The following is a 26424-nucleotide window of genomic DNA, read 5'->3' as shown; positions in this document are numbered from 1 at the left end:
ACTTGCACTATAGTATAATAATGCTAATGTTAAATAAATTATTTAAAAAAAGGATGGGGAGGTGCAACATCGTCATCATCCTCTGCAGATCACCTGAACCAGATCAGGAATTGTCTTGTTTTGCCAAATGCATTATTAGATTCAATCATGAAATTGATCATGTGTTTTTCTGGTGTGACAGCAGCGCACCTCTGTATATTTACTACTCTGCTCACATTTTTTGTTGTTGTTCAGATGAGATTCAACCAGACTGCTGTTTATTGTGCTTATTGAGAAACAATCTCTCATTCAGAGTCCCACGTGAAAAATGTCAAATCGTATTTTACTGTGGTAAATATGTTAAACACATTTCGCAATGGCATCACACACACGCACACTCACGCACACTCACACACTATGACAACGATGTCAATGGCAAGTCTTTAACGTAGTGCCGCAGAAAGTGGTCCAAAGTAAAAATGTCGCCCCATCCACGGGTGGGATCCATGCAGATAAAGTCTTCCAGGTTCATGTGAGAGTCTGCATAAGAAAAAGATTACAACAGAGGTCATGGAGGGTGTTAGCTCAATGCCCGTCTTCTACACATGAACTTTGACCTGCAGTGGAGATTGGGGTGTATGGCGGCGGGGGCATCTTCCAGGACCCATCAGTGTTCTTCATGTGCGACCGGTCCGAGGCAAAGTTCAACAGGAAGCAGTCAGCGGGGACCACACGCAACTTCCTGCATGACATTAAGTGAGGTCAAGGATCGTTCCTTCTTCCTTCCTACCTCGACTTTCCAAGGCTCATTTCAGCGGCTCGGGCAACTACCTGTGGTACTCGGGCCGAAGGCTCCCGTCAGTACGCAGGGCGCGGGCGGCGTAAAGCTTCAGATCGCAGGGGAATGGCAGGACGGAGTCCAGGTCGTAAACGGTGGCCTCGAACCCGGCCCGTACGTGAAGTAGAACCACGTGATAATCCTACACAGACGTCACACTTGACTCGCGTGGAACGATCGCGTCGAGCTAGCGTGTCGCCCGGCGCCGTCCTACCCAAATGACGGGCTGCTCTCCGCACGCCGACTTCTGTTTCCACAACGGGACCTGGCGGCAAAAGCAGCACGTTTTAGGAAAATCCATCATCCAGAACGTGTTCACGTCCCGCTTTTGGGAGCGCGTCGGCCGCCCACATAAGACGACTGCGATCTCACCGTTCTGTTGTCGTTAGAGATGAACACCACAAAAAGTTCTTGGAGAGGCGCACTTCTCTCCCGACGGACCAACTCGCAAAGATTCCACACGTTTTCTTCACTGCAAAGGCACAACGGTAATGATAGAAAAGGAAAGGAAACATTGATTGACGGGTAAAAGAACATGTCTGGTAGTCAACTAAGTTTGCAAATAGAAGAGGGAGGTGAGCTAAAATGTTGGGGTTATTTGTGTTGCAAGAACGTGGGTGCGGGTATAAAATATTTTTGAAAGTTGATATCCTCCATCAGTACCTTACATTTAAGAGCGTTGCTGCCTCCTAGCGCGAAGGCGTTATTAAGAAATTCATCCTCTGATAGTACGATTTCGTCCATGCATTTTATTTAAGATTTAGGCTACTGTCCCCGATCGCCATTTGTGCAAGCTGATATTTTATTTAACACTGATCTGGTTTTGTGGTTATAGTTTTTGGTCAATATACATTATTCAGTTAATTTAACTCATTCGTCCAGAGAGTTTCAACTTTAGTTTTGATTTAGACGTCCAGATATAATCAAAATCAAAACTACACGAACATTGAGCTGAAATTTAGTAATTCAACATTTAGCCACCGTTTATACAACTTGATTATTTTTGTATTGAATATTTAATTAATTTAATATTTTAGTCTCGAGTCAGGCTAAAATATAAACTTAGACTAGCCATCTGTCTATGGCTCAGGGGGAAGGTTCATAAATGGTGATCGATCGCACTCAATCAAATGTGGACGAGCAATACACAGAAAGTAAACATTTGACTCCCTGGTCTTGATGAAATGTCAGGCAATAACGCGACTGACTCTTTTTACCAGTAACAGCTGCTGTAAGCACACTCGTCCTGCCCCGGCGTGATTCTGTCTTCTGTCATTTTGCACCAACACAAAAAGTGACGTAAAGCTTCTTCTTTCTTTGTAGTTTACGGCAGGGTGCTCCACCTTCAAGGTGCATTACCGCCACCTAGTGTATTGAGGTGTGAACCAGCGTACCTACCATCCCATCATTAGTTTTCTTCCTGCCAAACCTGTCGCAATACGAAAGCTAAAAAGCATCTTTTAATGTCATTTCTGCCCCCAATTTTTTTCCTGTCGTTGGTCTCAATGACATCGAGCTTCCGCTTCAAGTCGACACCAGAACCGATTACCTTTCAAAATAAAATGACCCGTGTCGCTTACTTCAGACGGCAATAAACGCAGGTTTGCATTGCGGTAAATGTGATTATCCCATTTCAAATGTAACTCAAAAGCTTCTCTTGGAGGCCCATGTGATAAATAACTTTTAAGTTGTTCTCTAGTGTAAAAAAGCTACTTTTTTCCTTCCACGTAAAGCTTTAGGTGTAATTCCACGGTCTCGCAGTGAACGGATGGTTTTGAAAAGAGATAAAACTTGAGCAGAACCCCCAATTTTTTTTAATTAAAAAAGCAATGCAGGTGGGCGGGGCCACTAGGTGAAGAGGCGGATGGTGTTGTCCGCTCCCGATGAAAAGACCCAAGGCTGCGTGGGGTGAAAGGTCACATCAAGGACACCCAGTTCGTGAATGACCACGTGACCTTTTAAAACCTTGACTGGAACAATGAGCGGGTTCTGCAGCAAGTCACTGAAAGAAAGGGTCAGCGTTAGTGTGGGCACGTGCGTGAAACTTGTCAAAGTGTGTGTGTGCGCAGTTACTTGTAGACCATCCCGTGGCAGACGATGACGGAGCCGTCATCGGACGCTGAGGCGAAGAGCGGGTAAACTCTGTGATAGGCGACGGCCCTCACTGCTTTCTTGTGGTGCCTGGTAGGAAACGGTGCAACGGTGAAAGTCAGCCCAGGCAGGACCTGCGGCTCAGCGTGTCACCTACCGGAGCATCTTGTAAGGCTTGGTGGAGAGGTCCAGGTCAAACCAGCCCAGTCGGCAGTCGTAACTTCCGCAGATCACGTGGTCGCCTGAGCGCCGGCCACACGGATGTTAGGTATGCACGCTTGCGCGTATCAGTTCGGCGAGTGCTTGACGTGACTCACCTCCGGGGTGGACGGCCATGCTGGAAATCCATTTGGAGTTGGCCTGCAGCTTCTTGCTCATCTCCTGCTTGACCAGGTTGTAGATGCGCACGTTGCGCTGCGTGGCCACGAAGAAGTAGGGCCGGATGGGGTGGAAGGATACGCACTGCACCAGGCCTTTGTTGCGTCGGAAGGGGTTTTGACTGCGTCTGGTGCTGAGCTGGTGGATGAAGACCTGCTGATGGCTGGAGTGATCCGGCATGACCGAGGCCAGGTAGTCCCCTTTGGCGTGCCACGCCAGTTGCTTGACGGCCTAGGGACAACGATGCTCTGTGAGACAGCAATAACGCGAATCCTTGCCGCATTTGCCTCAATCGAGCGCCGCACTTTGGGATGTTGGATTTTCAAGCGCAGGCCTTGGCGGTGCTCCTCGCCTTCCACGTCGCTCCAAGTCACGGGCCCCACCGCGGGCTCCGCCTCCAGGTGAGCGACGAGCAGACGTTCAGAGGACGAGACCACCTGTCGCTCGGCGAGCGCGGGCGATAAGATCACCACCAGCGAGTCCCTGTGGAGAGACGGACGGAGATGGTCTTCCAAGAGCCAGATGGGCCGGGGCAAGGTATTCTGCCAGGCGGTGGGAGCGGAGCCTCACAAGGCGACGGCCAGGAGACATAAGCACGGGTTGGGGTTCCAACACAAGCTCTTCACAGCTCCGCCCACCCGGACCATCTTGACACAGCGAGCCGAGTTGATCTCCCAGAACCTTACAGTGCCATCGTCACTTCCTGAAAGTGGAGTGGCAGCTTCTTAGGCGAGAGAGCTGCTGCCAAAAGTCCAGTCATTCAAACCGAGCCAAGTCTCAACCCGACTCGGCTCGAGCCGGTCAGACAATCCGCAAGCTGGAGCCATGAAGGCCTACTTGTAGTGGGACGACTCGTAAAAATGAGGAGAACTGATAAAACAATAGCATATGGAGAAGAAAGAGCGTGCGTTCTTGCTTGCTCGCCAGCAAGTGACCTACCTGAGGCAAGCCACTGTCCCGATGGAGAAACGCTGATGGACCGAACCAGAGCGCTGTGACCATGATAAATCTGAACACAGGAAGACATAGCGGTCACACCTCATCTCGGGCCGTGGGTGTGTACGTGTGCGTACCAGCGACTGCGTGGTAGGGAAGGGCTGCAGGTCTTTGGGTTTAGGAAGCTTCGGAATGAGGTCTTCTGGATCCACGTTGACCTGCGGGAGAGCTTAGTAAGCAAGCAGCCCGGCCATTTGTAGTGAGGCGGGGAGGCGTTACCCTCATCTTCCTCTGGCGAGGACACAGGTAAAGGTCCAGGCAGCGCTCAAACCTCTCGTGGATGAAACGGGGAAAGGCCGGAACCTGCCGGAGGCTGGAGAACTTGGCGGGAACGAAGGGCAGCTTTCGGTCAGTTGGGTCCTGCTGCTCCCAGAGAGCGCGCTGCAGACAAGGTCGAGGGTGATGATGTCGCTGCCCTGCGGAGACTTGAACGGAGCGCCCCCTGGCGGATGTTACCTCCTCGTCCGTGAACAGGTACTCGGGCGGAGGGTTGTAGGACTCGTGGTGGCCGGGTAGCGGGTTCTTGGGTGCAGGCAGGTGCATCCTGTGTTGGGCCAGGAGAGAGGAGTCCTCCTTGCCCCAAAGGTCATAGAAGCGGCCCTGGCTGTCGTCACGCACGCGGCGAGGCTTGATCCAGCCCATTTTGATGGCGTGGACCAGCTTGGAGACCTGAAGGCGGGCGGCAAGTGTCACGCCGCCAGACCACTCATCCAGCGCACCTGTACATTACCTTCTCCTTATCCAATAGCGACGGGATGAAGCTACGCTTGTCAGCCGGTCTGTTGGTGACGGGATGAAGCATCACGTCGTTGGTGAAGAAGTCCACCGAAGGCTGAGGGCCACCAGAGCAGCTGTTAGCGTGGCAAACGGCCAGAGGAGCAAAGCGATGAGAGCACCTTACCTGGAACTCGTCAAAGTTGGCGTCTCCAAACTGTCCTTTCTGCAGCCGCTTCACCAGCTCCACCTGCTCGTCAGACAGCACAATGTCGCTTCCCGTCTGCTTGTCGTGAACCGTTCTCCTGCGCACAAGCCACACGTTAGCGTCATCCACACCCGGCGACCCCCAAGCTCCCGCGCCGGCGTCTCACCAGTAGTCAGGGTTCTCCATTTTCTCCAAGAACTGGTCCAGCTCGTCCTTGTTCCGGATGGGCTTGAAGATCTTCTTGCCGTCCAAATTGTAGCCAATGTGAGGGAAGTCTTTGTACCACTCCATGGGAATGTTCCCCACTGTGTTCCTGATGTCCTGACGACAATGACAAAGAACGGCCAAAAGATGAGCTCCTACTTTATCATTCCGACACCGGGGAACCAGATGGTTGTGGCTTGGCTTTCACACTGCATTTCTGTTGCATTTGATGAGATTAAGAAAACATCTCACTTCTTCGTCGGACGAGTCAACCTCATACTCTTCCTTCTTTTGGCCTCCTCCGTCCTTCTGGAAATGGGCACACAATAGAAGCAATAAGCAGATGCGGGAGATGCTGCGGGGAGAACGACGAGTAACGCTACCTGTTCCGCTTCATCGGCTTCATTCTTGCAAAAGCCAAACTCTGCATCATCCTCATCCCCTCACTGTCGCTCCCCGAATCCTCAAGTCCTGAATATACACTTTCCTCACTCACTGACCCATCCTCGTCTTCTTCGTTGCATACGCCGAACATCTGCAACATGTAAACAGCACACGTGTAGTTACATTGAACGCATGTCACTCAAATCTGTGTGACAGTTTGCACAGTAGGCGAGTCTCGACAGTGTTTCATGCATCGATCAAGACAATTCGACGTTTGATCAAGTTAGCGAAGGTAACTTGAGGCGTGGATACGTTCAACCATGTGGGAAATCTTGACGTTCTGTTTCTTTTCTTTCATTTGCTTTTTAACATTTGAATAGACTTGACTGGAGCCGGGTTGGTACTTGATTGGAGCCAGCCTGGAGCAAGCCGCTCCAGTTCAGCCTTTGGCTGGCTTTTCGGAACCACATGCTAACAGATAGCCGCCGGCTAGCTAGATACGTTCCGGTTGTGTTTCGCGTCGGCGCGTCACCTCCTCGTGCTCGTCGTCTTCTGCAAGCCGCTTGTTTTTCTCCGTCTTCTTTTGGTTCATTTCTGGAAGTTTCGATGTGTCTTCATCCACGTTGGTACTCCGCGTGTCCGCCATCGTACCGCACGTGAATGAGTCAAGCAACGTCACACGCAAAACTTTATCGACACCGGAACGGCGGCCAATGACAAACCCCACTAGTGACGTCACACAAATCTGGCGTATGCTACCTTCCGCCAAATAGGACTGTCTCAGAAAATTAGAATATTGTGATAAAGTTCATATTTTCTGTAATGCAATTAAAAAACCAAAAATGTCATACATTCTGGATTCATTACAAATCAACTGAAATATTGCAAGCCTTTTATTATTTTAATATTGCTGATTATGGCATACAGTTTAAGAAAACTCAAATATCCTATCTCGAAATATTAGAATATCATGAATAAGTATACTAGTAGGGTATTCAACTAATCACTTGAATGGTCCAATTAACTCGAAATACCTGCAAGGTAAAGTAAACTAGTTTACGGCTTTGGAACGTCCCGGTTCTCGAACAAATCGGAATTCGAACAAAGAATTCGAGATTTGCTCCGGTTGTCGAACACAATTCGGAGGTCGAACCTCGCGAGATGAGCCGGGGGGACCCGAGAAAACCCGACCGCGCGGCCCGGATGCCGACTGACTCCGTTCGTTATTGTATTTTCGTTACTTTGAGGATTGTAATAACCCCTAATCATGCCTCCAAAGAAAGCAAGTGGAAGCAGTAAAGCCATCCTAAAACACAAAGACGCTCTCAAAGCAATGCGACAGTGAGCGCCCGGCGCGCTGCAGTTGCGCGATCGGACCAAATTAAGGCGTGCAAACGTGTTTGGAGCTTTTTGTGACGTCACGTGGTGGCCGACGTCCGAGTGGCATCAGAACACGAGTATAGTCCGTCCATCATTTGCTTAGGAGTCGAATTGTTGTCTGCAAACTATTTGTGCAATCGCCTCTCCCGTGAGCGATGAGAACGCCACTGGCCGTGCGCATTGTGCGTATTCTTGCGTTGAGCGCCGCATGGACCCCGTTAGGTGAGTAATTTGCTATTTTGGAGATGGATCGGTACGGAAGAGGATTAGGGCCGGTGATGAAAAAAAAAAAAAAGGGGTGATAGGATTCTGACTTTAAAGTGAGAATTCTTTGACTTTAAAGTCAAAAAGTGAGAATTATAATTTTAAAGTCAGAATTGAGACTTTATTCTCACTCTTTTTTCAGTTTGACCCCCAGTGAACTCCCAGACGATGAGAATGCACCCGAACGCGCGCATGGCGCTCGTTCTTTCATTGGGCGCCGCTTTTTTTTTTTTGTATTCATTTTTTTTTTTTTTTTCATTTTTATCGATTCAATGTTTTACCAGGTAAGGTAACACTGCCTCATTTTCAATGGCGACATGGAGGCAAGGTGTGTGAAGTGTCTTGCCCAAGGACACAACGACACCTGATTGTGACAGAGCTAGGGTCAAACCACCAACCCTCCGGTTACTAATGATGATGATATACAGTAATCCCTTGCTACATCGCGGTTCGTTTATCGCGGCTTCAGTACATTGCAGATTTTTTCCAAATTAAAAACAAAATCACCAATTTATAATAAACTTTCTAAATTGAGGAATTATGGCATGAAAATTGCCCACAAGGCACCAGAAGGCAGGGAGTGTCCACACAATTGCAGTACATACACTTGCACCTTTTCATAAAAAAAAAAAGTTGTGATAATAATAAGCGCTCTAGAACCATATTTACAGTATTGTACCTTGTTATAAAAATATAACAGTTTTAAAAAAGTTGTTCTAATAATAAAAAAGTTGTAAAAACATATTTACAGTATTTATACGTTAGCTACATCTACTTATGTTACACACACACGCACGCACGCACACACACACACACACACACACACACACACACACACACACACACACACACACACACTTATTATATTTATATTCTTTATACAATATTTTCTGTCATTTATACTATGCATTAATAAACTATTTACATGTTTAAAACTATTATTTAATGTTCTAATGATAACATAATGCTCTTATATATATATATATCTTATTGATACACAAAAAATGTACGTATGTTAAAAATTAGATAGTGACACTACTTCGCGGATATATTGAAAATACCAAATTTCAGAATGGCGCTAAAAAGCAAAATTGCGTCATAGCCAGCGACACAGCACAGGCGAGTTGTAAACAAACAGGTGTGTGAGTGATGGGCTATGGATTCAAAAGGCAAAAAGAGGAAGATTGCTGACGAGAACAGAGGCTTTAAGAAAGAATGGACTGAATTTGGTTTCATTGCCAATGCTGAAGGATTTCCTGCATGTTTAATTTGCAATGAGAAGTTGTCAAATAGGCGGCTCGGTGGTGCACTGGGTAGCACGTCCGCCTCACAGTTAGGAGGGTGCGGGTTCGATTCCACCTCCGGCCCTCCCTGTGTGGAGTTTGCATGTTCTCCCCGGGCCCGCGTGGGTTTTCTCCGGGCACTCCGGTTTCCTCCCACATCCCAAAAACATGCTTGGTAGGCTGATTGAGCGCTCCAAATTGTCCCTAGGTGTGAGTGCGAGTGCGAATGGTTGTTTGTCTCTGTGTGCCCTGCGATTGGCTGGCAACCGGTTCAGGGTGTCCCCCGCCTACTGCCCGATGACGCTGGGATAGGCTCCAGCACGCCCGCGACCCCCGTGGGGACTGAGCGGTACAGAAGATGGATGGATGGAAGTTGTCAAATAACAAGAAGAGCAATTTGGAGCGACATTTTCAGCGAAAGCATGCTAAATTTGCTGCCGATCACCCAGTTGGAACTGAGAGGAAAGGTGGAAAGATTTGAGGACCGAAAAAACAGTTTCAAGAAGTGGATTGCATCGCCACTACTGCTGCAAGTTTTGTTGCAGCCCGAAGTGCAGAAAACCGATGGCGAGTACATGAAGGAGTCATTCATTAAAATATCAGAGTGCCTATTTTCGGGCGTAAAACCAAAATCGAGATCATTCAGAAAATTAAAGCCATGCGTCTCTCCGTAAAAACAGTGAAGGAAAGGATTATTAAAATGGCAAATAATATCACTGATCAGCAAATCAAGGACATCAATTCAGCTCCAGCTTTCTCAATTTGTGTGTTTTAGTCAGTGATCAAGCAGGATTTTTCTCTATTTTAAAGTTGTCCTTTTGACAGGTAATCCATTTTCATTTCGTCCAATCTGAAGAAATAACACGAGAAAATATGCACTGGAATGAATGCTGGTTACAAAAATAACCTAATTTCGCTTTAAAGAAATACCGATTGAACCAACTCTAATGCCGAGGCGCTGCTGACAAGACAGTTATGCCAGTATGTCATACAAGTCTCAAATGTGTCCTCAGCCAATTCTAAATCACAATGTGAGGAGGGGTGGAGTTTTCACGAGTTCAGTTGCTACAAGAAGATGGAGACCCCCAACGGTTGGCTGGGGGCTCGGTACGACTGCTTCTGGGAGGGCGGCGACCTGGTCTCCATCGCCTCATCGGACGAAGAAGCCTTTGTGAAGAAGCAAATGGGCGATGACCCCTTCTGGATCGGACTCTCCAATCTGGTGAGACGGAAGCGCAAGCAGTTGATTCTCTACTGGTACGCGACTGACAACCGGGATTGGTCTGTGCAGAAATGCAAAGAGGCTTGGTGTCGGTATGACAAGGTGCAAAAGAAGCTGACTTGGTCCGATGTCCGCGTGACGGGAGACTACTCCAACTGGGACTCCCGTCAGGATGGAAGGTAATAAGGTCACGTCTTTACGTCCTTTTACTGTCAGGCAAGGTTTTGGAGCCCCTTTCCAAAATGGGAATGAGCACGTGTGACAAGGGGGAAAAAAAGCTTTTGTCAATCTTTCATCAGAAAGCAAGAAAAAATACCGAGATGCTTTTCACGACTTTTCCCAACAGCTCTGACGTGGAGTCCTGTGCGTACGTCAACCAAGGCGTGAGGACTCAGCCAGGAAAGTGGAGACACGGCTCGTGCGGATCCTCGTTGCTGTACATGTGTGAGCGCTCGCTGGACGGTAAGCCTGCTCAGGAGTTGTCATTTTGATGTCGAAATGGACATTTCAATTGTGTGGTCTTTCTGCAGAGGGTCGGTCGTGTTCCTTCAAAGACTTTGGTTACGATCGAGTGGACAGTGAGTGGCTGGCATACTTGTTTTTACTCCTGCGCTGTCCCGCCATGCTTTTCCAATCCAAGTTTGTCTGTGGCTTCAGCTTCTTCCTGCGACCCCAGCGACTTCCTGCATGACGACTCTTGTATTCATTTTGGGGCGATTATGAATATGCAGTCTGCTAAGGACTTCTGCAAGGGGCGGAATGGTCAGTTGGCCAGCATCCGCTCAGCGAATGAAGGCAAATTCTTGAGTGGTGAGCGCCTAGACAAACCGACAATCCTGCGATCATCCCGCAATGCTCGCCAGCATCTTTTTAACTCGCGCTTGTTCTGCTTTTCTCAAGATCACATAAGAGGATATGGGTATGGTTGGTTGGGACTTGTGCGGAAGAACGGCAAGTGGGAGTACCTTGACGGAACATCTACCGTAAGTGAAATGTTGAGAGTGACCTAAAATGTTGTAATTTGTCCAGAATGAAGATGTCGTACTGAAATGCAAATGATAAAAGTGAGATACAAAGTGTCATTTAAAAAGAAAGTTTACTTGAAAAAAAACAAGAGTCAAAGTTTGACCGTAATGGCCGCAATCTTACAAGAACAGGAAGAAACGTTTTTCAGAAAATCAGCTGGAACAAGGACAAAGCTGCGGTTTGATGGCAATTAGAATTATAGTTGACAAGAGCAGATGAAAGGAAAAGCCATCACGCGCTCTAGTCACCTCTGTCATGTGTGCAGGCCGACGTCCCTTGGTATTTTGGAAGGGTACCTACTACATTGGTCAACTGCGCATACATGAGCTCCTTTGGAATTGTTTATGATGGTGATTGCCGCAGCGGGGTAACAGCCATCTGCAAAAAAGGTCTGAAAGTCACAACAGCTGCTTTTGCCCTTTCACGCGCGCTCACATACTTGATCCCTCTTACAGCCAAGGTCCGAGAGGCTGTTACTGCTCTTGCGCCGTCAACATTGACGCCAGGTGGGCGTCACATCCGTGGTCGCGCTCTTGTCGTCAGTTGGCCCTCAAGTGACGCGAGTCTCACTTGCAGATAGGACCAAAAGGTGGGACGGGTGGGTAGACAACCGCTTTGACTTCTTCTACCTGCTCGACCCCAAGTCCCGCAAGACCTGGCAGGAGGCGCGAGATGACTGCGTCAGCCGCGGAGGTGACCTGCTCAGCATCACCAACTCAAATGAGCAGTTGTATATCGAAGGTAAACTGCCCGGAGGGCACGATAGAGGCTCAGACAGTTTATGCCACATGAACTCCAGAAGGAACACACGCACCTGTACAATGTTCAAACACTTGGTCGTTGTTTTACTTCGATCCAAAGGTTACACCCTTTGGATGACCAGTCGCTCTCTATGGTTGGGAGCCAATGCCAATATCACTGAAGGCCGCAAGTGGACAGATGGATCCCCGTTCACTTACAAAAACCTGAAAACAGGTCGGCCTATAACCCGGCGAATGTTTGTTGGCGACCAAACGAACGAGTGCTTAGCATCTGTTGTCTCCTTCCAGGCATCGCCGGAGAAGGCCCCGGTGAAAGCTGCCTTTCCTTGCTCACTGCCGACGGCCGCTGGAAATTTGAGGATTGCAAAGAAAAAATAAGCTACATCTGCAAGAAAAGAGGAAGAGGTAACATGACGCTTGGCGCTCCCAAGATGTCGAAATGTCTTGCGTCCAGAAAAGTGCCGAGTTCCTCCCGTGCTTTTTACATTGACATTTTACATTTTAACAAACCACTCATTGTTAAACTCTGATCCCAGACAGCCGGTATAACTTCTTCCCCTGAGATGGTCTCAAGCTAGACTGCTTGATGGTTAAATTTGGATCGGAGCCACCTGACCCAATTCTATTCTCTGTACGGCAGCGTTTCTTGAGGGCTAAAAGTACCCACATCCTAACCCACACTCAACAAAGATTAGCTTGAAAAAGTCGAATATGCAATATGCGTAAAATAAAAAATCCCCCAAATGTTTCCTCAGTCGGTAAGAGGTCATGTGACAGGGCCAACGGCTGGCTTCCTTTTGGCTCCCGTTGCTACAAGACGATGGAGACCCCCAACGGTTGGATGGGGGCTCGGTACAACTGCTACTGGGAGGGCAGCGACCTGGTCTCCATCGCCTCATCGGACGAGGAAGCCTTTGTGAAGAAGCAAATGGGCGATGACCCCTTCTGGATCGGACTCTCCAATCTGGTGAGACGGAAGCGCAAACAGATGATTCTCTACTGGTACTGGTACTGGACTGACAACCGGGATTGGTCTGTACAGAAATGCAAAGAGGCTTGGTGTCGGTATGACAAGGAGCAAAAGAACCTGACGTGGTCCGATGTCCGAGTGACGGCGAGCTACTCCAACTGGGACTCTCGTCAGGTTGGAAGGTAAAAAGGTCAGATCTTAACGACCTTTTACTGTCAGGCAAGGTTTTGGAGCCCCTTTCCGAAATGGGAAAGAGCACGTGTGACGAGGGGGCAAAAAGCTTTTGTCAATTTTTAATCAGAAAGCAAGAAAAAATACCGAGATGCTTTTCACGACTTCTCCCGACAGCTCCGACGAAGAGTCCTGCGCGTACTTCAACCAAGGCGTGAGGACTCAGCCTGGAAAGTGGCGACACGGCTCGTGCGGATCCTCGTTGCCGTACATGTGTGAGCGCCCGATGAACGGTAAGCCTGCTCAGGAGTTGTCATTTTGATGTGGAAATGGACATTTCATTTGTGTGGTCTTTCTGCAGACTGCCCGGAGGGATGGCCGTGTGCCTTCAAAGACTTCGGTTACGATCGGGTGGACAGTGAGCGGCAGCCACGCGTGTTTTTACTCCTGCATCGTCCCGCCGTGCTTTTCTAATCCATGTTTGTTTGTGGCTCCAGCTTCCTCCTGCGACCCTGGCGAATTCCTGTTTGACGATTCTTGCTATCATTTTGAGGGGATGAAAATGGTGCAGCGAGCCGCCGAGAGGTTTTGCAATGAACGCAAAGGTCACCTGGCCAGCGTCCTCGCAGCGAACGAAGGCAATTTCTTGGCAGGTGAGCGCTAAGACCAAGTGTCAAGAAACATCCGGCAAGTGGATGCTCTTTTGTGCTGAATCTTTTGTGCTGCATACCACAAGCTCACATGCGAGACGCAGGAGGATCTCGGCCTTTTGTGGGACTGAGGAAGAACAAAAACAACTTTGAGTGGATTGACGGAAAATCTACAGTAAGTAAAACATTTACTGCAGTCTAAAAAATACGTTCAAGTGGCATCCGCTGTGTCTTCCGCAGGACAACGTCATGCAGTTGATGGGAAAAAAGTCGACAGTATCCGATGAGTGCTTTACTCTGTCAGCTTCTGGACAATTTGATGAGTGGTCCTGCACTAAAGAGCAGCCATCTATCTGCAAAAAAGGTTCGCAAGTCACCACTTTGCCCTTTAACCTGTCATTGCTCTCATATTTGATCCCCCTTGCGTTCTTGCAGCCAAGGTCCAAGAGGCTCGCCCTGTTCTGCTGTCATCAAGAGGTGAGCGTCCCACCCTGCAGCCAACACATAGTCGATTGGTAGCCACTTTGCCCTCAAGTGACACGGGTCTCGCTTGCAGGCTGGAGTGAAAAGTGCGGCTGGTGGATGGACAACCCGTCCAACGACTTCTGCTACCTGATCAACCGCGTGTCTCGCAAGACCTGGCAGGAGGCGCAAGACAACTGCATCGGCCTCGGAGGCGACCTGCTCAGCATCACCCACTCAAATGAACAGATCTTTGTACAAGGTAAACTGCTCGGAGGACACGATAGAGGCTCGCACAGTTTATGCCACATGAACTCCAGAAGGAACAACGCTGCTACACACGCACCTATACAATGTTCAAACACTTGGTCGTTGTTTAACTTCGATCCAAAGGTCTGCACGCCCTTCAGCTGACCAGTCCCACTCTGTGGTTGGGCGCCAATGCCAATATCACTGACGACGGCATCGAGTGGCTTGACGGATCCAATTCCACTTACAAAAACCTGAAAACAGGTCGGCCTATAACCCGGCAAATGTTTGTCGTCGACAAAACTGAGGCATGCTTAGCATCTGTCGTCTCCTTCCAGGCATCTCCGGAGAAGGTGGACGCTGCCTTTCCTTGCTCACTGCCGACGGCCGCTGGGCAAAAGCCGATTGTGAGGAGAAGCGCAGCAGCTACATCTGCAAGAAAAGAGGAAGAGGCATGATTTGATATTCGTCTTATTCTTAGAGTTGTCATCAAATGTCAAGTATTAAGGAAGACTTCTCCTGAAGTCCCACAATAGTAGTAGGCAGGCATTTTTTTTGTGGGCGCGTCAATGGTCAGTCCCACAGTTGACACGATTGGCAATAACTTATTGCATGTGCTTGCTTACTGAAATTTTATGCTGACAAGACAATAATGCCATTACGTGTTGATAATTCTGTATTTCTGCAATTCTAAACTAATATCTAATATTGGTGTCCTTAGGCAATCCTAAATCAGCATGTGAGAAGGGGTGGAGTCTTTACCAGTCCAGTTGCTACAAGAAGATGGAGACCCCCAACGGTTGGCTGGGGGCTCGGTACGACTGCGTCTGGGAGGGCGGCGAGCTGGTCTCCATCGCTTCATCGGACGAGGAAGCCTTTGTGAAGGAGCAAATGGGCAAGAACCCCTTCTGGATTGGACTCTCCAATCTGGTGAGACGGAAGCGCGGGTTTTTGGTTCTCTACTAGTATGCGACTGACAACCAGGATTGGTCTGTGCAGAAATGCGACGAGTTCTGGTGTCGGTATGTCAAGAAGGAACAGAAGATGACTTGGTCCGATGCCCGTGTGACGGTGAGCTACTCCAACTGGGATTCACGTCACGTTACAAGGTAAGAAGGTCACGTCTTGACTGTTAGGCAAGGTTTTGGGGCTCGTTTCCAAAATGAGAAAGAGCACATGTAATGAGAGGAAAACCGCTTTTGTTAAAAGAGAGCAAAAAAAGAACCTCCAATTCATCCTGTTTGTAAGATGCTTTTCACGACTTGTCCCGACAGCGCCGACGTAGAGTCCTGCGTGTACGTCAACCAAGGCATGTGGACTCAGCCAGGAAAGTGGCAACACGGCTCGTGCGGATCCTCGTTGCCGTACATGTGCGAGCGCCCGCTGGACGGTAAACCTGCTCAGGAGTTGTCGTGTTGATGTCGAAAGGGACATTTCAATTGTGTGGACTTTCTGCAGACTGCCCGAAGGGTCGGTCGTGTTCCTTCAAAGACTTCGGTTACGATCGAGTGGACAGTGAGTGGCTGGCATGCTTGTTTTTACTCTTGCACCGTCCCGCCATGCTTTTCCAATCCAAGTTTGTTTGTGGCTTCAGCTTCTTCCTGCGACCCCGGTGACTTCCTGCATGACGACTCTTGCTATCATTTTGGATGGATACCGAGGAATTGGCAGTCGGCTGAGGACTTCTGCAAGGAATGGAATGGTCACCTGGCCAGCGTCCTCTCAGCGGACGAAAATAAATTCTTGGCTGGTGAGCGCCAAGACAAACTGATGATCCCGTGATCGTCCCGCAATGCTTCCCAGCATCTTTGCAACTAGCCCTTGTTCTGTTTTCCCCAAGCTCACATGCATGATGATAGCGGATATTGGCCTTTCATAGGCCTCAAGAAGAACAAAGACAACAAATTTTCCTGGAGTGACGGCACGTCTGCAGTAAGCGAAACGTCTACAGCAGTCTAAAATGTTGCCATTTGTCCAGGTCGATTCCATATGAGAAAGCCAAAGTTGGGTTGGTCACATTGTTGCAAGAGCAGAAAAAATATAAGTGGTATCTGCTCTGTCGTCCACAGGACAACATCACGCTGGAGGGAAAACAGTCTACAGGGCGCGGTGACTGCTTTGCTCTGTCAGCTTCTGGACAATTTCATGAGTGGCCCTGCACTAAAAAGCAGCCATCCGTCTGCAAAAAAGGTTCAAAGGTCACCCACTTTGCCCTTTAACCTCTCGCTGCTCTCTCATATTTGATCCCCCTTGCGTTTTTGCAGCCAAAATCCGAGAGGCTCTTCCTGATCTGCCGTCAATAAGAGGTAGGCGTCCCACTCTGCGGCCGACACGTGTTTGGTCATTGGCCAGTTGGCCCTCAAGTCACGCGAGTCTCGCTTGCAGGCTGGACCAAAAAGTGCGGCTGGTGGTTGTCCAACAACAACTTCTGCTACCTGATCAACCGCAACAATGCCAAGAACTGGCAGGAGGCGCGAGACGACTGCGTCGGCCTCGGAGGCGACCTGATCAGTATCACCCATTCAAATGAACAGAACTTCATCAAAGGTAGGCTTATGCGCTCGATCGGGACTGTTGGTTGAGAATCTTGCGATATTTGTAGAGGCTGGCGTATTTGCCAAGGAAAGTGACATTTTGAAAGAACTTTTTTGCCAGTTGTCTTTAATTGCTCATTCTCAAGACAAGACAAAGAAAACATTTGTGACGTCATCTGCAGTTGGTTACCAGACCGCAAGTAGTTGTCTTAACATTTCTTTCGCATCTGACCGGACAGGGATGCTTTTCTTTTAAATCAGTAGATGGCCTTGATAAGCCATCATACAAAAAACTCGCCAGTATACAAAAAAAACTTTGTTCATTGAAGATTCAGTTCCTTCAATCTATGGAAACGACGGACACAGTCAAGTGCTAAACTTGAGATGACACAAACTGTACTTAACTTTCATATTGCGTGTCTAGGATGCCCTCATTGTCAGCTGATTTTAGCACTCTGCTTTCTTTTGTCACTTCTTGTAGATGTATTTTGAGTAGTTGTATCAGCTAATTGCATGTTTTATTCTTGGGGACCACAAGAATGAGTTAAATGCATTTGTTAGCTTCACGCTAACGCTAGCTTACTGCGTAACCTGACTGCATTGATAAATATTCTGAGGAGATTTATTATGTTACGCGTTATGTATGGTTGGAAGGACAAGTCTTTTGCTGTTGACATCTTTTAATCGAGCTAAAGGTTTGCAGCGCAAGGAAACGCTACCTCCGCTAAAAACTACAAACATGTCTGGCCTGGAGGAGGCGGGGTGTGAAGTATCTCATTTGCATTTAAAGACACCAAAACAGCTTACGACTCAGCCATTACTCAGAACAGAGGAGCTTGTGACGCTATGACGACGAGAAATTCAGACAAAAGATTTGCTGTTCCACTTCATGTTGACCACAACGGAATGAGTAAAACGTCAAATGGCTTTATAACCATGCTACGTATAAGCTTAAAGACAATCACTGGTGACATCTTATTCCTGTTTGATCCAAAGGTTTGGGCTCCGCTTTTCAAAACGTTTCTTCTTTGTGGTTGGCCATCAAAACCACAATCACTCAAGATGGCTGCAAGTGGACTGACGGGTCTCCCTTTCGTTACACCCACTGGACCACAGGTCGGTCCAATATTTCTCTCCGACGGTCTGGAGCAATGGAGAGGAGCGCTTAGCATCTGCCGTCTCCTTACAGAGAGCCCTGGTAAACCCTCTGGTGAAAACTGCCTTTCCTTTCAAACTAAAAGTGAAGAGGGAAAATGGGAATTTGACAACTGCCAGAAGAAGAGCACCTACATGTGCAAGAAAAGAGCAAGAGGTAAGTTTTGACTCATGGCCAATTGGTTCTGATGCCCATCTTTGGCTTTTGCCTCGCAGGACAGAAACCGGAACCTCCACGCCATGACGGTAAGTCAGTCTCCCCGAATCCTGAATGTTGACGTCAAAAGATGCGAGATGGAAAAAAGACACCACGGTGCGCTCGCAGGTTTTCGGGAGATCCTTGTGTGCAACCAGCAGAAGCACGTCGACCTCTTTTGTCAGAGTGAGGCTCAAAGCGTCATCCGCATCCAGTCGGCTTTCTACGGACGGAGGAGTGGCAGCCTTTGTCCAACTCAGAGAGCAACAAAGGGTAAGACAGGACATAAGCGTTGCATTTTGGTCCGACTATACGACCGTTGCAGCCAAAATAAGCTTCCACTCGGCCTTGTGACTTGCAGAGACTTGCGTGGTGCGAGGAGCCCTCCCTCACTACAGGCGAAAATGTGACAACCGTCAATATTGTCTTGCTGACCCTTTCGAGGATGTCCGGGAGACCTGCCCTGCTGTCTCCAAATACCTGCTCATGGTCTACAGCTGTGAACGGAAAGGTGGGCTTCACGTCTTTGTTGTCCAATGACGTATCTCCCAACCAGAGTTGGGGTATAACGGCACATTCTGTTCTGCTACGGACGATGACGCGATGACTAAAAGGTTCAGAGGATGATTCTGGGTTGTCCTCAGTGTGTCTTGACAGTTTGGTTGAGGCGGACAAGCGCATCACCGACTCAGCGTTTGAAGCCTCGTCTTCTATGAGCGACACCAGCCCTGAGAAAGCTCACTTGAGTAGGAATTCCTGCTGGAGACCATCACAAGATCGTACGTAGACAACTAAAAGCTACTTCGGCGCTGGTAGTTTGGTGTCCTGAGCGAGCTCGCCTCCTGCAGCCTCCACCAGCTGGATCCAGGTGAACCTCGGTCACGTGAGAAGGGTGACTGGGATTGTCACCCAGGGCTGTCCTCACACTGACCCAAGGTCTTGGGTCATCGATTTTGAGATGAAGACGAGTGTTGATGGCAAAAGCTGGACTGAACATCCGGACGGAAAGGTGAGTGGCCAGCCAGTCAACCCGACGCCGACCGGGCTGTCCAAACTTGCCATTACAAACACAGTGCTGTTTCTAGATTAGCGGAGGGGGGGAGCACCGGTTTGGCTCGCCATTGTCCGCTCAGTACGTCCGCATCCTGCCGCTGGAGGACAGCGTTGACTTTGGCCTCAGTTTTGACCTCTTAGGATGCACACGTGACGGTAAGCGAGTCTCTGGCGACCGAGGTTGCCGGGAAAATCATACAACCCATCTTTTGACGTCATCTTTTGTCTGACAGATACGATGACCTGTGACCGCACGTTGAACAGCCTCAACTTGGCCAAGGCAATGACGTGAGTCACACTTGCCCCGGCGTTTCCGTGACGGTGAACGCCTGTCGTCAATTTGCTCGTCCTTGCCTTCTGCAGGTTCCACTGCCCACCCAAGTGCGCCAACTCCCAACACAATGTCACAGGAACCTTGGTCTACAATGAGGTACGTGATTGCTGAATCAGTGACGCTTAGACTGGAGAGGCACTGGCTCTAAACATTTCGAAGATGAACCTACATTTCAATTGGGATTTTCCAAGTTATTTTGTTTTGAAAGATTCATTCATTTCCACACACCAATCAAATTTAGACAGGCAGAACGGCAGCATGTGCAGTACCGGTGTGATCAAAATTGTGCCCTGCCATGCAAGGGAGAGGGCAGGGAGTCAAATCCTCCCTATCGTGACCCGCCAGTTGAGTACTTGACTTGTTTTGAGTGCAGGACTCGAGCGTCTGCGCAGCCGCTATTCACGCCGGCGTCGTTCGTAATGACATCGGAGGAGACTGTATTGTGATGTCTGCCGTGGCAAAGAACGGCTCTGCTGGCTCCACCCACAATGGGATCACCTCCCTCAAGTGAGTGGCCAACGTTTATGGTAAAGTACCAATAAGAGGCCCAGCTCATTGTCACATGTAAGACCTGCAGGAGTGCCAACTCGACGGATCAGGCCTTCACATTTGCAGACGGAGGTGAGTTCACGGAGCATCTTTTCATGTTACGCGCTCAACTCCTGCTAACCTCGCTACGGGATGTCACCTGCAGAGCCGAGATGCTCGGGAGAGTCCTGGGAGGAGTTTGCAGGCTTCTGCTACAAATCTTTCGAGGACAAGAAGGGGTGGGCCGATGCTCAAGATGTCTGCGAGAAATTGGGTGCCAATCTGGTGTCCATCCTTTCCAAGGTGGAGCAGACGTGGGTGAAAAATGTCTCCGACCTCGGTGCGCAAACGGTCTTCGTAGAACTACTCCATAGGTGGAACACCTGACCGCTGAGTGATAGATCTACTCGCCTTTGTCCTCTGCAGAAACCAGCGACATGTGGACCGGACTGAATGACCAGAGTGTACTCAGCATGTTTGAGTGGTCGGACAACCACAAGGTGACCTTCACCAACTGGGCCCCAGAAGAACCCAAACACCTGGAAAAGGACTGCGTGGCGATGTCGCAAAAGGTGCGTGGCCAATTAAGCGCTTGCAAGAACATCTGCATCATCCACTGAAATCCATCTTGCTCATCTTTCAGTCTGGAAGATGGAAGCAGATGAGCTGCAAGCTACCCAACAGCTTCATGTGCAAGATGCCCAAAGTGCATCATGCAATCACCTCAGTGAAAGCAGATTCTGGTGACAGCATACTCTTGCACAGAAGCAAGCTCGCCAAGTCAGCGAATATAGTGAGTTGATTTTTTTCCTCTCTCTGCATAAATAGTGAAGAGCATTTTTTTGTTATCCACCCACATTTCTGGACAGGTTCAAAGGACAGTTGTCATGATTTCCACAAAATTTCCTTTCAGTGTCAGATCTTAGCATTCACGTGCGATTTCTACTCAAGATGTTTCGGCCAGTTATGTTATGATTACATGTTTGCAGCTTGGATCAATGATCAAGCTGAAGGGAGGTCTCCGTGTGAACAACGTCATCACCATCACAGGACGAGCAAATAAACTGGCAGATTGGTACGAGGACCCCGCCCACACGGACACAAGAATGCTAATACCACAAACGCAACTGTGTTGCAGGTTTAAAATCAGCCTGTTTGTGCCTGCCGCTGACGACGAAACCGACAACGTGGTCCCGCTGCTCCTCAAGTTGAACTTTGCAACCAAGAAGATTTGGCTGAACTCCAGAGTGAACACAACTTGGAACAAAGGAGAGGAGCATCCCGCACAAAGCTCTGGACCCGGACAAGAAGTCAAGGTGACGTGAATCACACCGTGTTTCTGCACACACTCGCACGTCCGCCTTACAGGTTCGGGGTTTCCAAAGTTTCGTGTTGAATTTTCCTTACCTTTGATTGGTGCCCATTTGTTTATCCATTAGTTTATTATATCTAATTGTTGCTTCGTTGTTTGTTCATATGTGCAAGGTGTATTCATACAACTGTGTCTGTCAAAACCTATTCCATCTTGTAGAATCTCCCTAAACATGACTCAACCTTAAAAAACAATTGTTTCTTATGGAAAGCGGCCATTTACTGATTGAAGAGCACCTAGCCGCTAATAAAGGCCGGAGTGATTTTTTTTCCCAAACTACAAAAAGTATGGAATGGAAATGTCACAGTCAAAAGGAATCGCTCGAACCATCTAAAAGTCACGAGTCCCGAAAATGTCAACGTGAACGTCACATCTCCCATCTTTGCTCGCCGCCATGCCGTTCACACTCATCAAATGCATGGTGTCCTGTTGTTGCTCAGGTTGTCATCAAGTGCGCCGACAATCATTTCCAGATCTCAATCAACGGCATCGACGAGGTGACTTACAAATACCGAGAGGCCAATCTACAAAGCATCACGCAGATGAACGTGTGGGGTCACGTGTCCATCAAGGAGATCAAGCAAAGCTCCGCTTAGACCAGCCTGTGCTAAAATGTGAGGACGGACAAAGTGTCCAAAATGTTTTTGGAACAGCCTTTTCCACCAGCCATAGATGGTTTGTAGGATAATTGTACAAATGTAACCACTTTATAGTTTAATGTACGATTTAATCTTAGTCTAATTGGCTATTAGAAAAAGCCAGACTTGCATGATTGCTTGTTTTTTTCCCCCCTTTTTATTGCCTTTGTGCATCCTGGCTTTGTGTTTATTGCATTGAAATGCGCAGTATTTGTAGTTAAGATAGTTTGCTAGCGAATGATGTGAAAAGTCGAGAGACAATAGGCAAGAAAAAATGGTACAATAAGCAAGAAAAATTAATGGTACGTGAGAAAAGCAGTACGTGAGGAAAAGCGAGGAAAAGCGTTAGGCGAGAGAAAAAAACGATAAGCGAGGGAAAAAAATGTTTGAGTAAAAGGTATGCAAGAAAAACAAAGCGAGAAAAAACAATCAGGAAGAAAAACAGAGCATCAAAAATAAATAGGCAGCAACAACAACAAAAAAAGGCAATAAAAACAGTAAGTGAGAAAAATGGTAAGCGAGAAAAAACTATTCGAAGTCCTCCCGTTCATGAACGTGCAGAATGATGTGAATGTCAAACTGAAAAGGTGTAAATGTGAAATGTCCGGTAGTTCAGTGCCTCGATGTGCTGTGTTATTTCATGTTATTTTAATAAGTAGCTTATTTTTCCACTCTAGTGCCATCTACTGGCTCAGGTTGGACACTGAATCACTTCATCCCAAACCCCAATTTAAAATCTTTGTTTTCTTTCATTTCTTTGTTAGCTTTGGTGCCGGGCTTGTTGCTGCGGTGGGGGGCGGTTCACTGTGATTGCCTCCCGATAGCCTTGCCTGTATGTCAATCAAGTGATGGGATGGATTCTAGGCTATAGAATGTTTTTTTTTTAATGTCATGCGCTCGACCAGTACGAGCTTACTTTGGTGACACCCCTTGCCACGGTTGCCGTAATGCTGAAAGCGATGCGACCTTGTAATTTACTAGTTGTACTAAAACGTACTGAAACATTTTGGCAAAGCGCTATGTACAAACAGTATGGATCAACAAATTCATCAAATTGATCCATATATAAGGCGCTCTGCATTATAAGGTGCACTGTCTTTTTTTTAAACTAAATTTTAAGTTTTTATGTGTGCCTTAAAGTGCGGAAAATACGGTACATAAATGTCTGATGGTGCTTAGCCCTGACACAGCTGACAAAGACAAAAGAAAAGTAAAAGCCCACAGAAATCCCCTTAAAAAATTTTAACACATAATGAAAAACCCAACGATGTGACAAATTTGAAAATCAATTTTCCGTTTCAAATTGATTTTGTACAACCCTGCTAAATATCTGTACATCTGTAAGTCCTCTCATCCATCCAAACATTGTGGCCTTTAACTATAGTACTAAAGAATAATACTAATACTAAAAGTAATAAAAATGAACCTTGACCAAAACAAAACTAATTACCGTAATTTCCGGATTATAACACACACACCGGACTATAAATCGCACCAGCTAACATTAGGGGAAATTTTTTATTTTTTCCATATATAAGCCGCACCGGACTATATGCATGCGAGTTATTTACAAAAATAAGACAGTACACAGAATGCCTTTTTAAAGCAACGTGTGTGTTTAAAGTTTTAATAAAATAACCAAGATTTGTTTAAAAACACTTAACATTTGTTTAACATTAACATTTGTTTACAAACGGAAGTAAAAAAAACATACCGGTAAAAGTCACGGTAACAAAGCAGCAACAGCACAAACAGGAATGGTTAAAAAAAAAAGCATCAGTACAAGTCCAGAAAGCTGTCTTCATCTTCCTCCTGTGAACTGAAACCGTTGAAGTCCTCATCCCCAGTGTCTGATTGGAATAGCGTGAGTATTTTGCCACACATAGTCTCTCTTTCGCTTTCAGCGTCACTCTCATCCTGAGGCAAATTCACCCGTGTCCTGATGGACAGAGCTTTTCGTTTCATAAATCGCAAACACCATAACGGTCCTCCTTTGAAATCTTGATTTTCTTTTCGGTAGCGATTGTTTTTGCTTTCAGTCTGATCTGCACAGTGGAAACACTTCGGCCATCTGCTTTCTGTATGATCACCCTGTCTTCAAGAATGTTTTCCAGTTCGGGCCACCTGCTTTTGAACTCTCAAAGCTTTTGTCGTCTTTTTACATTGCTCCAGTACTTCCCATTGCCGTTTCCAGTGTCTCACCATCGATTCATTTATGCCAAGTTTACGTGCAACCGCTCTGTTCCTTCCTTTATCGGCCAGCTCCATTGCTTTTAACTTGAAAGATGCGTCATACGCATTTCTTCTAGTGTTTTCCATCATTGGGCTCTGTTTATGCTAACTTTACTCATGCACCACTACTGTCTTCCTCGACACATAAAATTTCACCACACCCAGATGTGTGTGTGACAATCATTGGGTCTTTACCTTTACCTTATTCCACCTCTCTCACTCTTATCTTTTCTGCTCGAGCCCCCCCTGATGGCCGTTAGAAAAAAATGCATGTAAATTATCCGCATCATTGCATAACAGCCTTTTTACGAGTGTATAAGTGTATTAGTCATGACAAAAATAACAGAAAAAAAAAATCAGTAGATAAGCTGTACTGGACTATAAACCACAGGGTTAAAAACTTGAGAAAAAGGTTGCGACTTATAGTCCGGAAATTACAGTAAACTAACCAACTTGCTCTAAAACCTAAGCAAAACTATGAATTACAATTAAAAACTACAAATAAACCCAAAAAAAACTTGTACAATAATGAAACATCAAAAACGATTAACCCCGATGACATTTTACCATATTTTCAAATTCATTACAACTGAAATATGAAATGGTCACGTTTTGGTAAAGAAAAGTGTTCAGCATCCCAACAAAAAGGTACATAAAATATATTTATCCATGATGCATGAACTCATGAAGTCTGCTCAGATGAGAAGCAAAAACTTCATGGAGCACTGCTCATCTCCCCAACACACTTGTGAATCTTAAGCTGACACTTCCGAGCAAATCTTTGGGCAGGAAAATGGTTTCTCACCAGTGTGGGTTCTTATGTGTCTTTTTAAGTTTGTCTTCTGAGAGAATCTTTGACCACAATCTGAGCAGGAAAATGGTTTCTCCCCAGTGTGGGTTCTCATGTGAGTTTCTAAGCATTCCTTCTGAGAGAATCTTTGGCCACAAACTGTGCAGGGAAAAGGTTTCTCACCAGTGTGGGTTCTTGTGTGTATTTTTAAGTGTCCCTTATGTCAAAGTCAAAGTCAAATTTATTTATATAGCACATTTCATACACAGAGGCAATTCAAAGTGCTTTACAAAACAAATTATTGAAAGCAGGTGAAGCAAAGCATAGCATTTACATAAATTCATTTAAAAAAATAGATTACAACGTCATTGATAGATTATAGAACAGAATCACATCAGGTCAGAGCCTGGCATAAATTCATTTAAGAACATTTAAGAACATTTTAGATTATAATAAACAGAAACAAAAACAACATCATTGCTTTAGTAGCAGCTAGAAAGCAAAAGAGAATAAAAAAGTTTTAAGTTTAGATTTAAAGATGGGTAGGGTAGGGGCAGATCTAATGTCCTCTGGGAGTTTATTCCAGCTGTGGGGGGCATAATGGCAAAAAGCAGCTTCACCATGTTTTGTTTTGTACCTGGGAACAATTAGCAGGCCTGTTCCCGATGACCTAAGTGATCTAGAAGGTTCATAATGTTGGAGCAGTTCAAAGAGGTATTTTGGCCCTGGCCCATTTAAAGATTTATAAACTATTAGCAGAATCTTAAAATCTATTCTATGGCATACTGGTAGCCAGTGTAGGGACTTGAGTATTGGTGAAATGTGTTCTGCTTTCTTGGTTCTTGTTAGAACTCGAGCAGCAGCATTTTGGATGAGCTGTAGTTGTTTAATAGCTTTCTTTGGTAGGCCTTCGAAGAGGCTGTTCCCGTAGTCCAATCTGCTAGATATGAAGGCATGAATTAATTTTTCAAGATCTTGTTTGGATGTATAGCCTCTGAGCCTTGCTATTTTTTTTAGCTGGAAGAAGGCACATTTTCTTATGAGTTTGATGTGGGAGTTGAAATTCAGGTCAGAGTCAATAATAATGCCAAGAATTTTTACTTGTTCCTTTGGTTTAAGGGCTAGGGATTCTAATTGAGCAGTGACTTTGAGCCTGTCTGCTTTAGCGTCAAAGACAATTATCTCTGTTTTGTCCTTGTTTAGTTGGGAGGAAATTCTGGCACATCCAGTCATTTATTTGCTCAATGGTTTGGCATAGTGTATTTATAGGGGTGTAGTCATCCGATGAGAGGGCTATGTAAAGTTGTGTGTCATCTGCGTAGCTGTGGTAGGCTATGTTGTTTTTTTGGAGTATTGGGCCAA

At 46.8% G+C, this 26424-nt stretch overlaps 3 protein-coding genes and 1 long non-coding RNA gene across 4 annotated transcripts in view; 2 read left to right on the top strand and 2 right to left on the bottom strand.

The window, feature by feature from the left end:
- The window catches only part of LOC119130207 (fibrinogen C domain-containing protein 1-like), a 559732-nt gene that overhangs the window by 440660 nt on the left and 92648 nt on the right, over positions 1–26424 (top strand). The window lies entirely within an intron of this gene.
- wdyhv1 (WDYHV motif containing 1) lies at positions 217–2245 on the bottom strand. Its single transcript, XM_037264233.1, has 6 exons — positions 2035–2245; positions 1190–1289; positions 1032–1082; positions 811–959; positions 597–721; positions 217–519 (listed from the first exon to the last, which is right to left on the bottom strand). The coding sequence occupies exons 1-6, from the start codon at positions 2091–2093 to the stop codon at positions 395–397; spliced, it is 609 nt and encodes a 202-aa protein (XP_037120128.1). The 5' UTR covers positions 2094–2245; the 3' UTR covers positions 217–394.
- bop1 (BOP1 ribosomal biogenesis factor) lies at positions 2612–6438 on the bottom strand. Its single transcript, XM_037264312.1, is given in 17 exon segments — positions 2612–2819; positions 2891–2998; positions 3066–3150; positions 3226–3517; positions 3592–3769; positions 3857–3989; positions 4226–4295; positions 4360–4440; positions 4502–4663; positions 4739–4951; positions 5013–5114; positions 5184–5301; positions 5371–5525; positions 5661–5717; positions 5792–5850; positions 5853–5943; positions 6325–6438. Coding segments are annotated over 17 exon segments (2172 nt in total). The 3' UTR covers positions 2612–2665.
- Positions 11915–14686, top strand: LOC119130482. Its single transcript, XR_005099442.1, has 3 exons — positions 11915–11942; positions 12017–12037; positions 14584–14686. It is a non-coding gene; the product is annotated as an uncharacterized LOC119130482 (long non-coding RNA).

This window comes from Syngnathus acus, chromosome 11, assembly GCF_901709675.1.
Source record: "Syngnathus acus chromosome 11, fSynAcu1.2, whole genome shotgun sequence".
NCBI classification, from domain to species: Eukaryota; Metazoa; Chordata; class Actinopteri; order Syngnathiformes; family Syngnathidae; genus Syngnathus; species Syngnathus acus.
This window is presented reverse-complemented; position numbering and strand designations above follow the sequence as displayed.

Coding starts and splice junctions, on each gene's coding strand:
- wdyhv1 (XM_037264233.1), bottom strand. CDS start 2,093: ATGACAGAAGACAGAATCACGCCGGGGCAGGACGAGTGTGCTTACAGC. Junction 1,083..1,189: donor TCTCTAACGACAACAGAACG/GTGAGATCGCAG, acceptor TTTTGCCGCCAG/GTCCCGTTGTGGAAACAGAA. Junction 520..596: donor CACCCCAATCTCCACTGCAG/GTCAAAGTTCAT, acceptor TTTCTTATGCAG/ACTCTCACATGAACCTGGAA.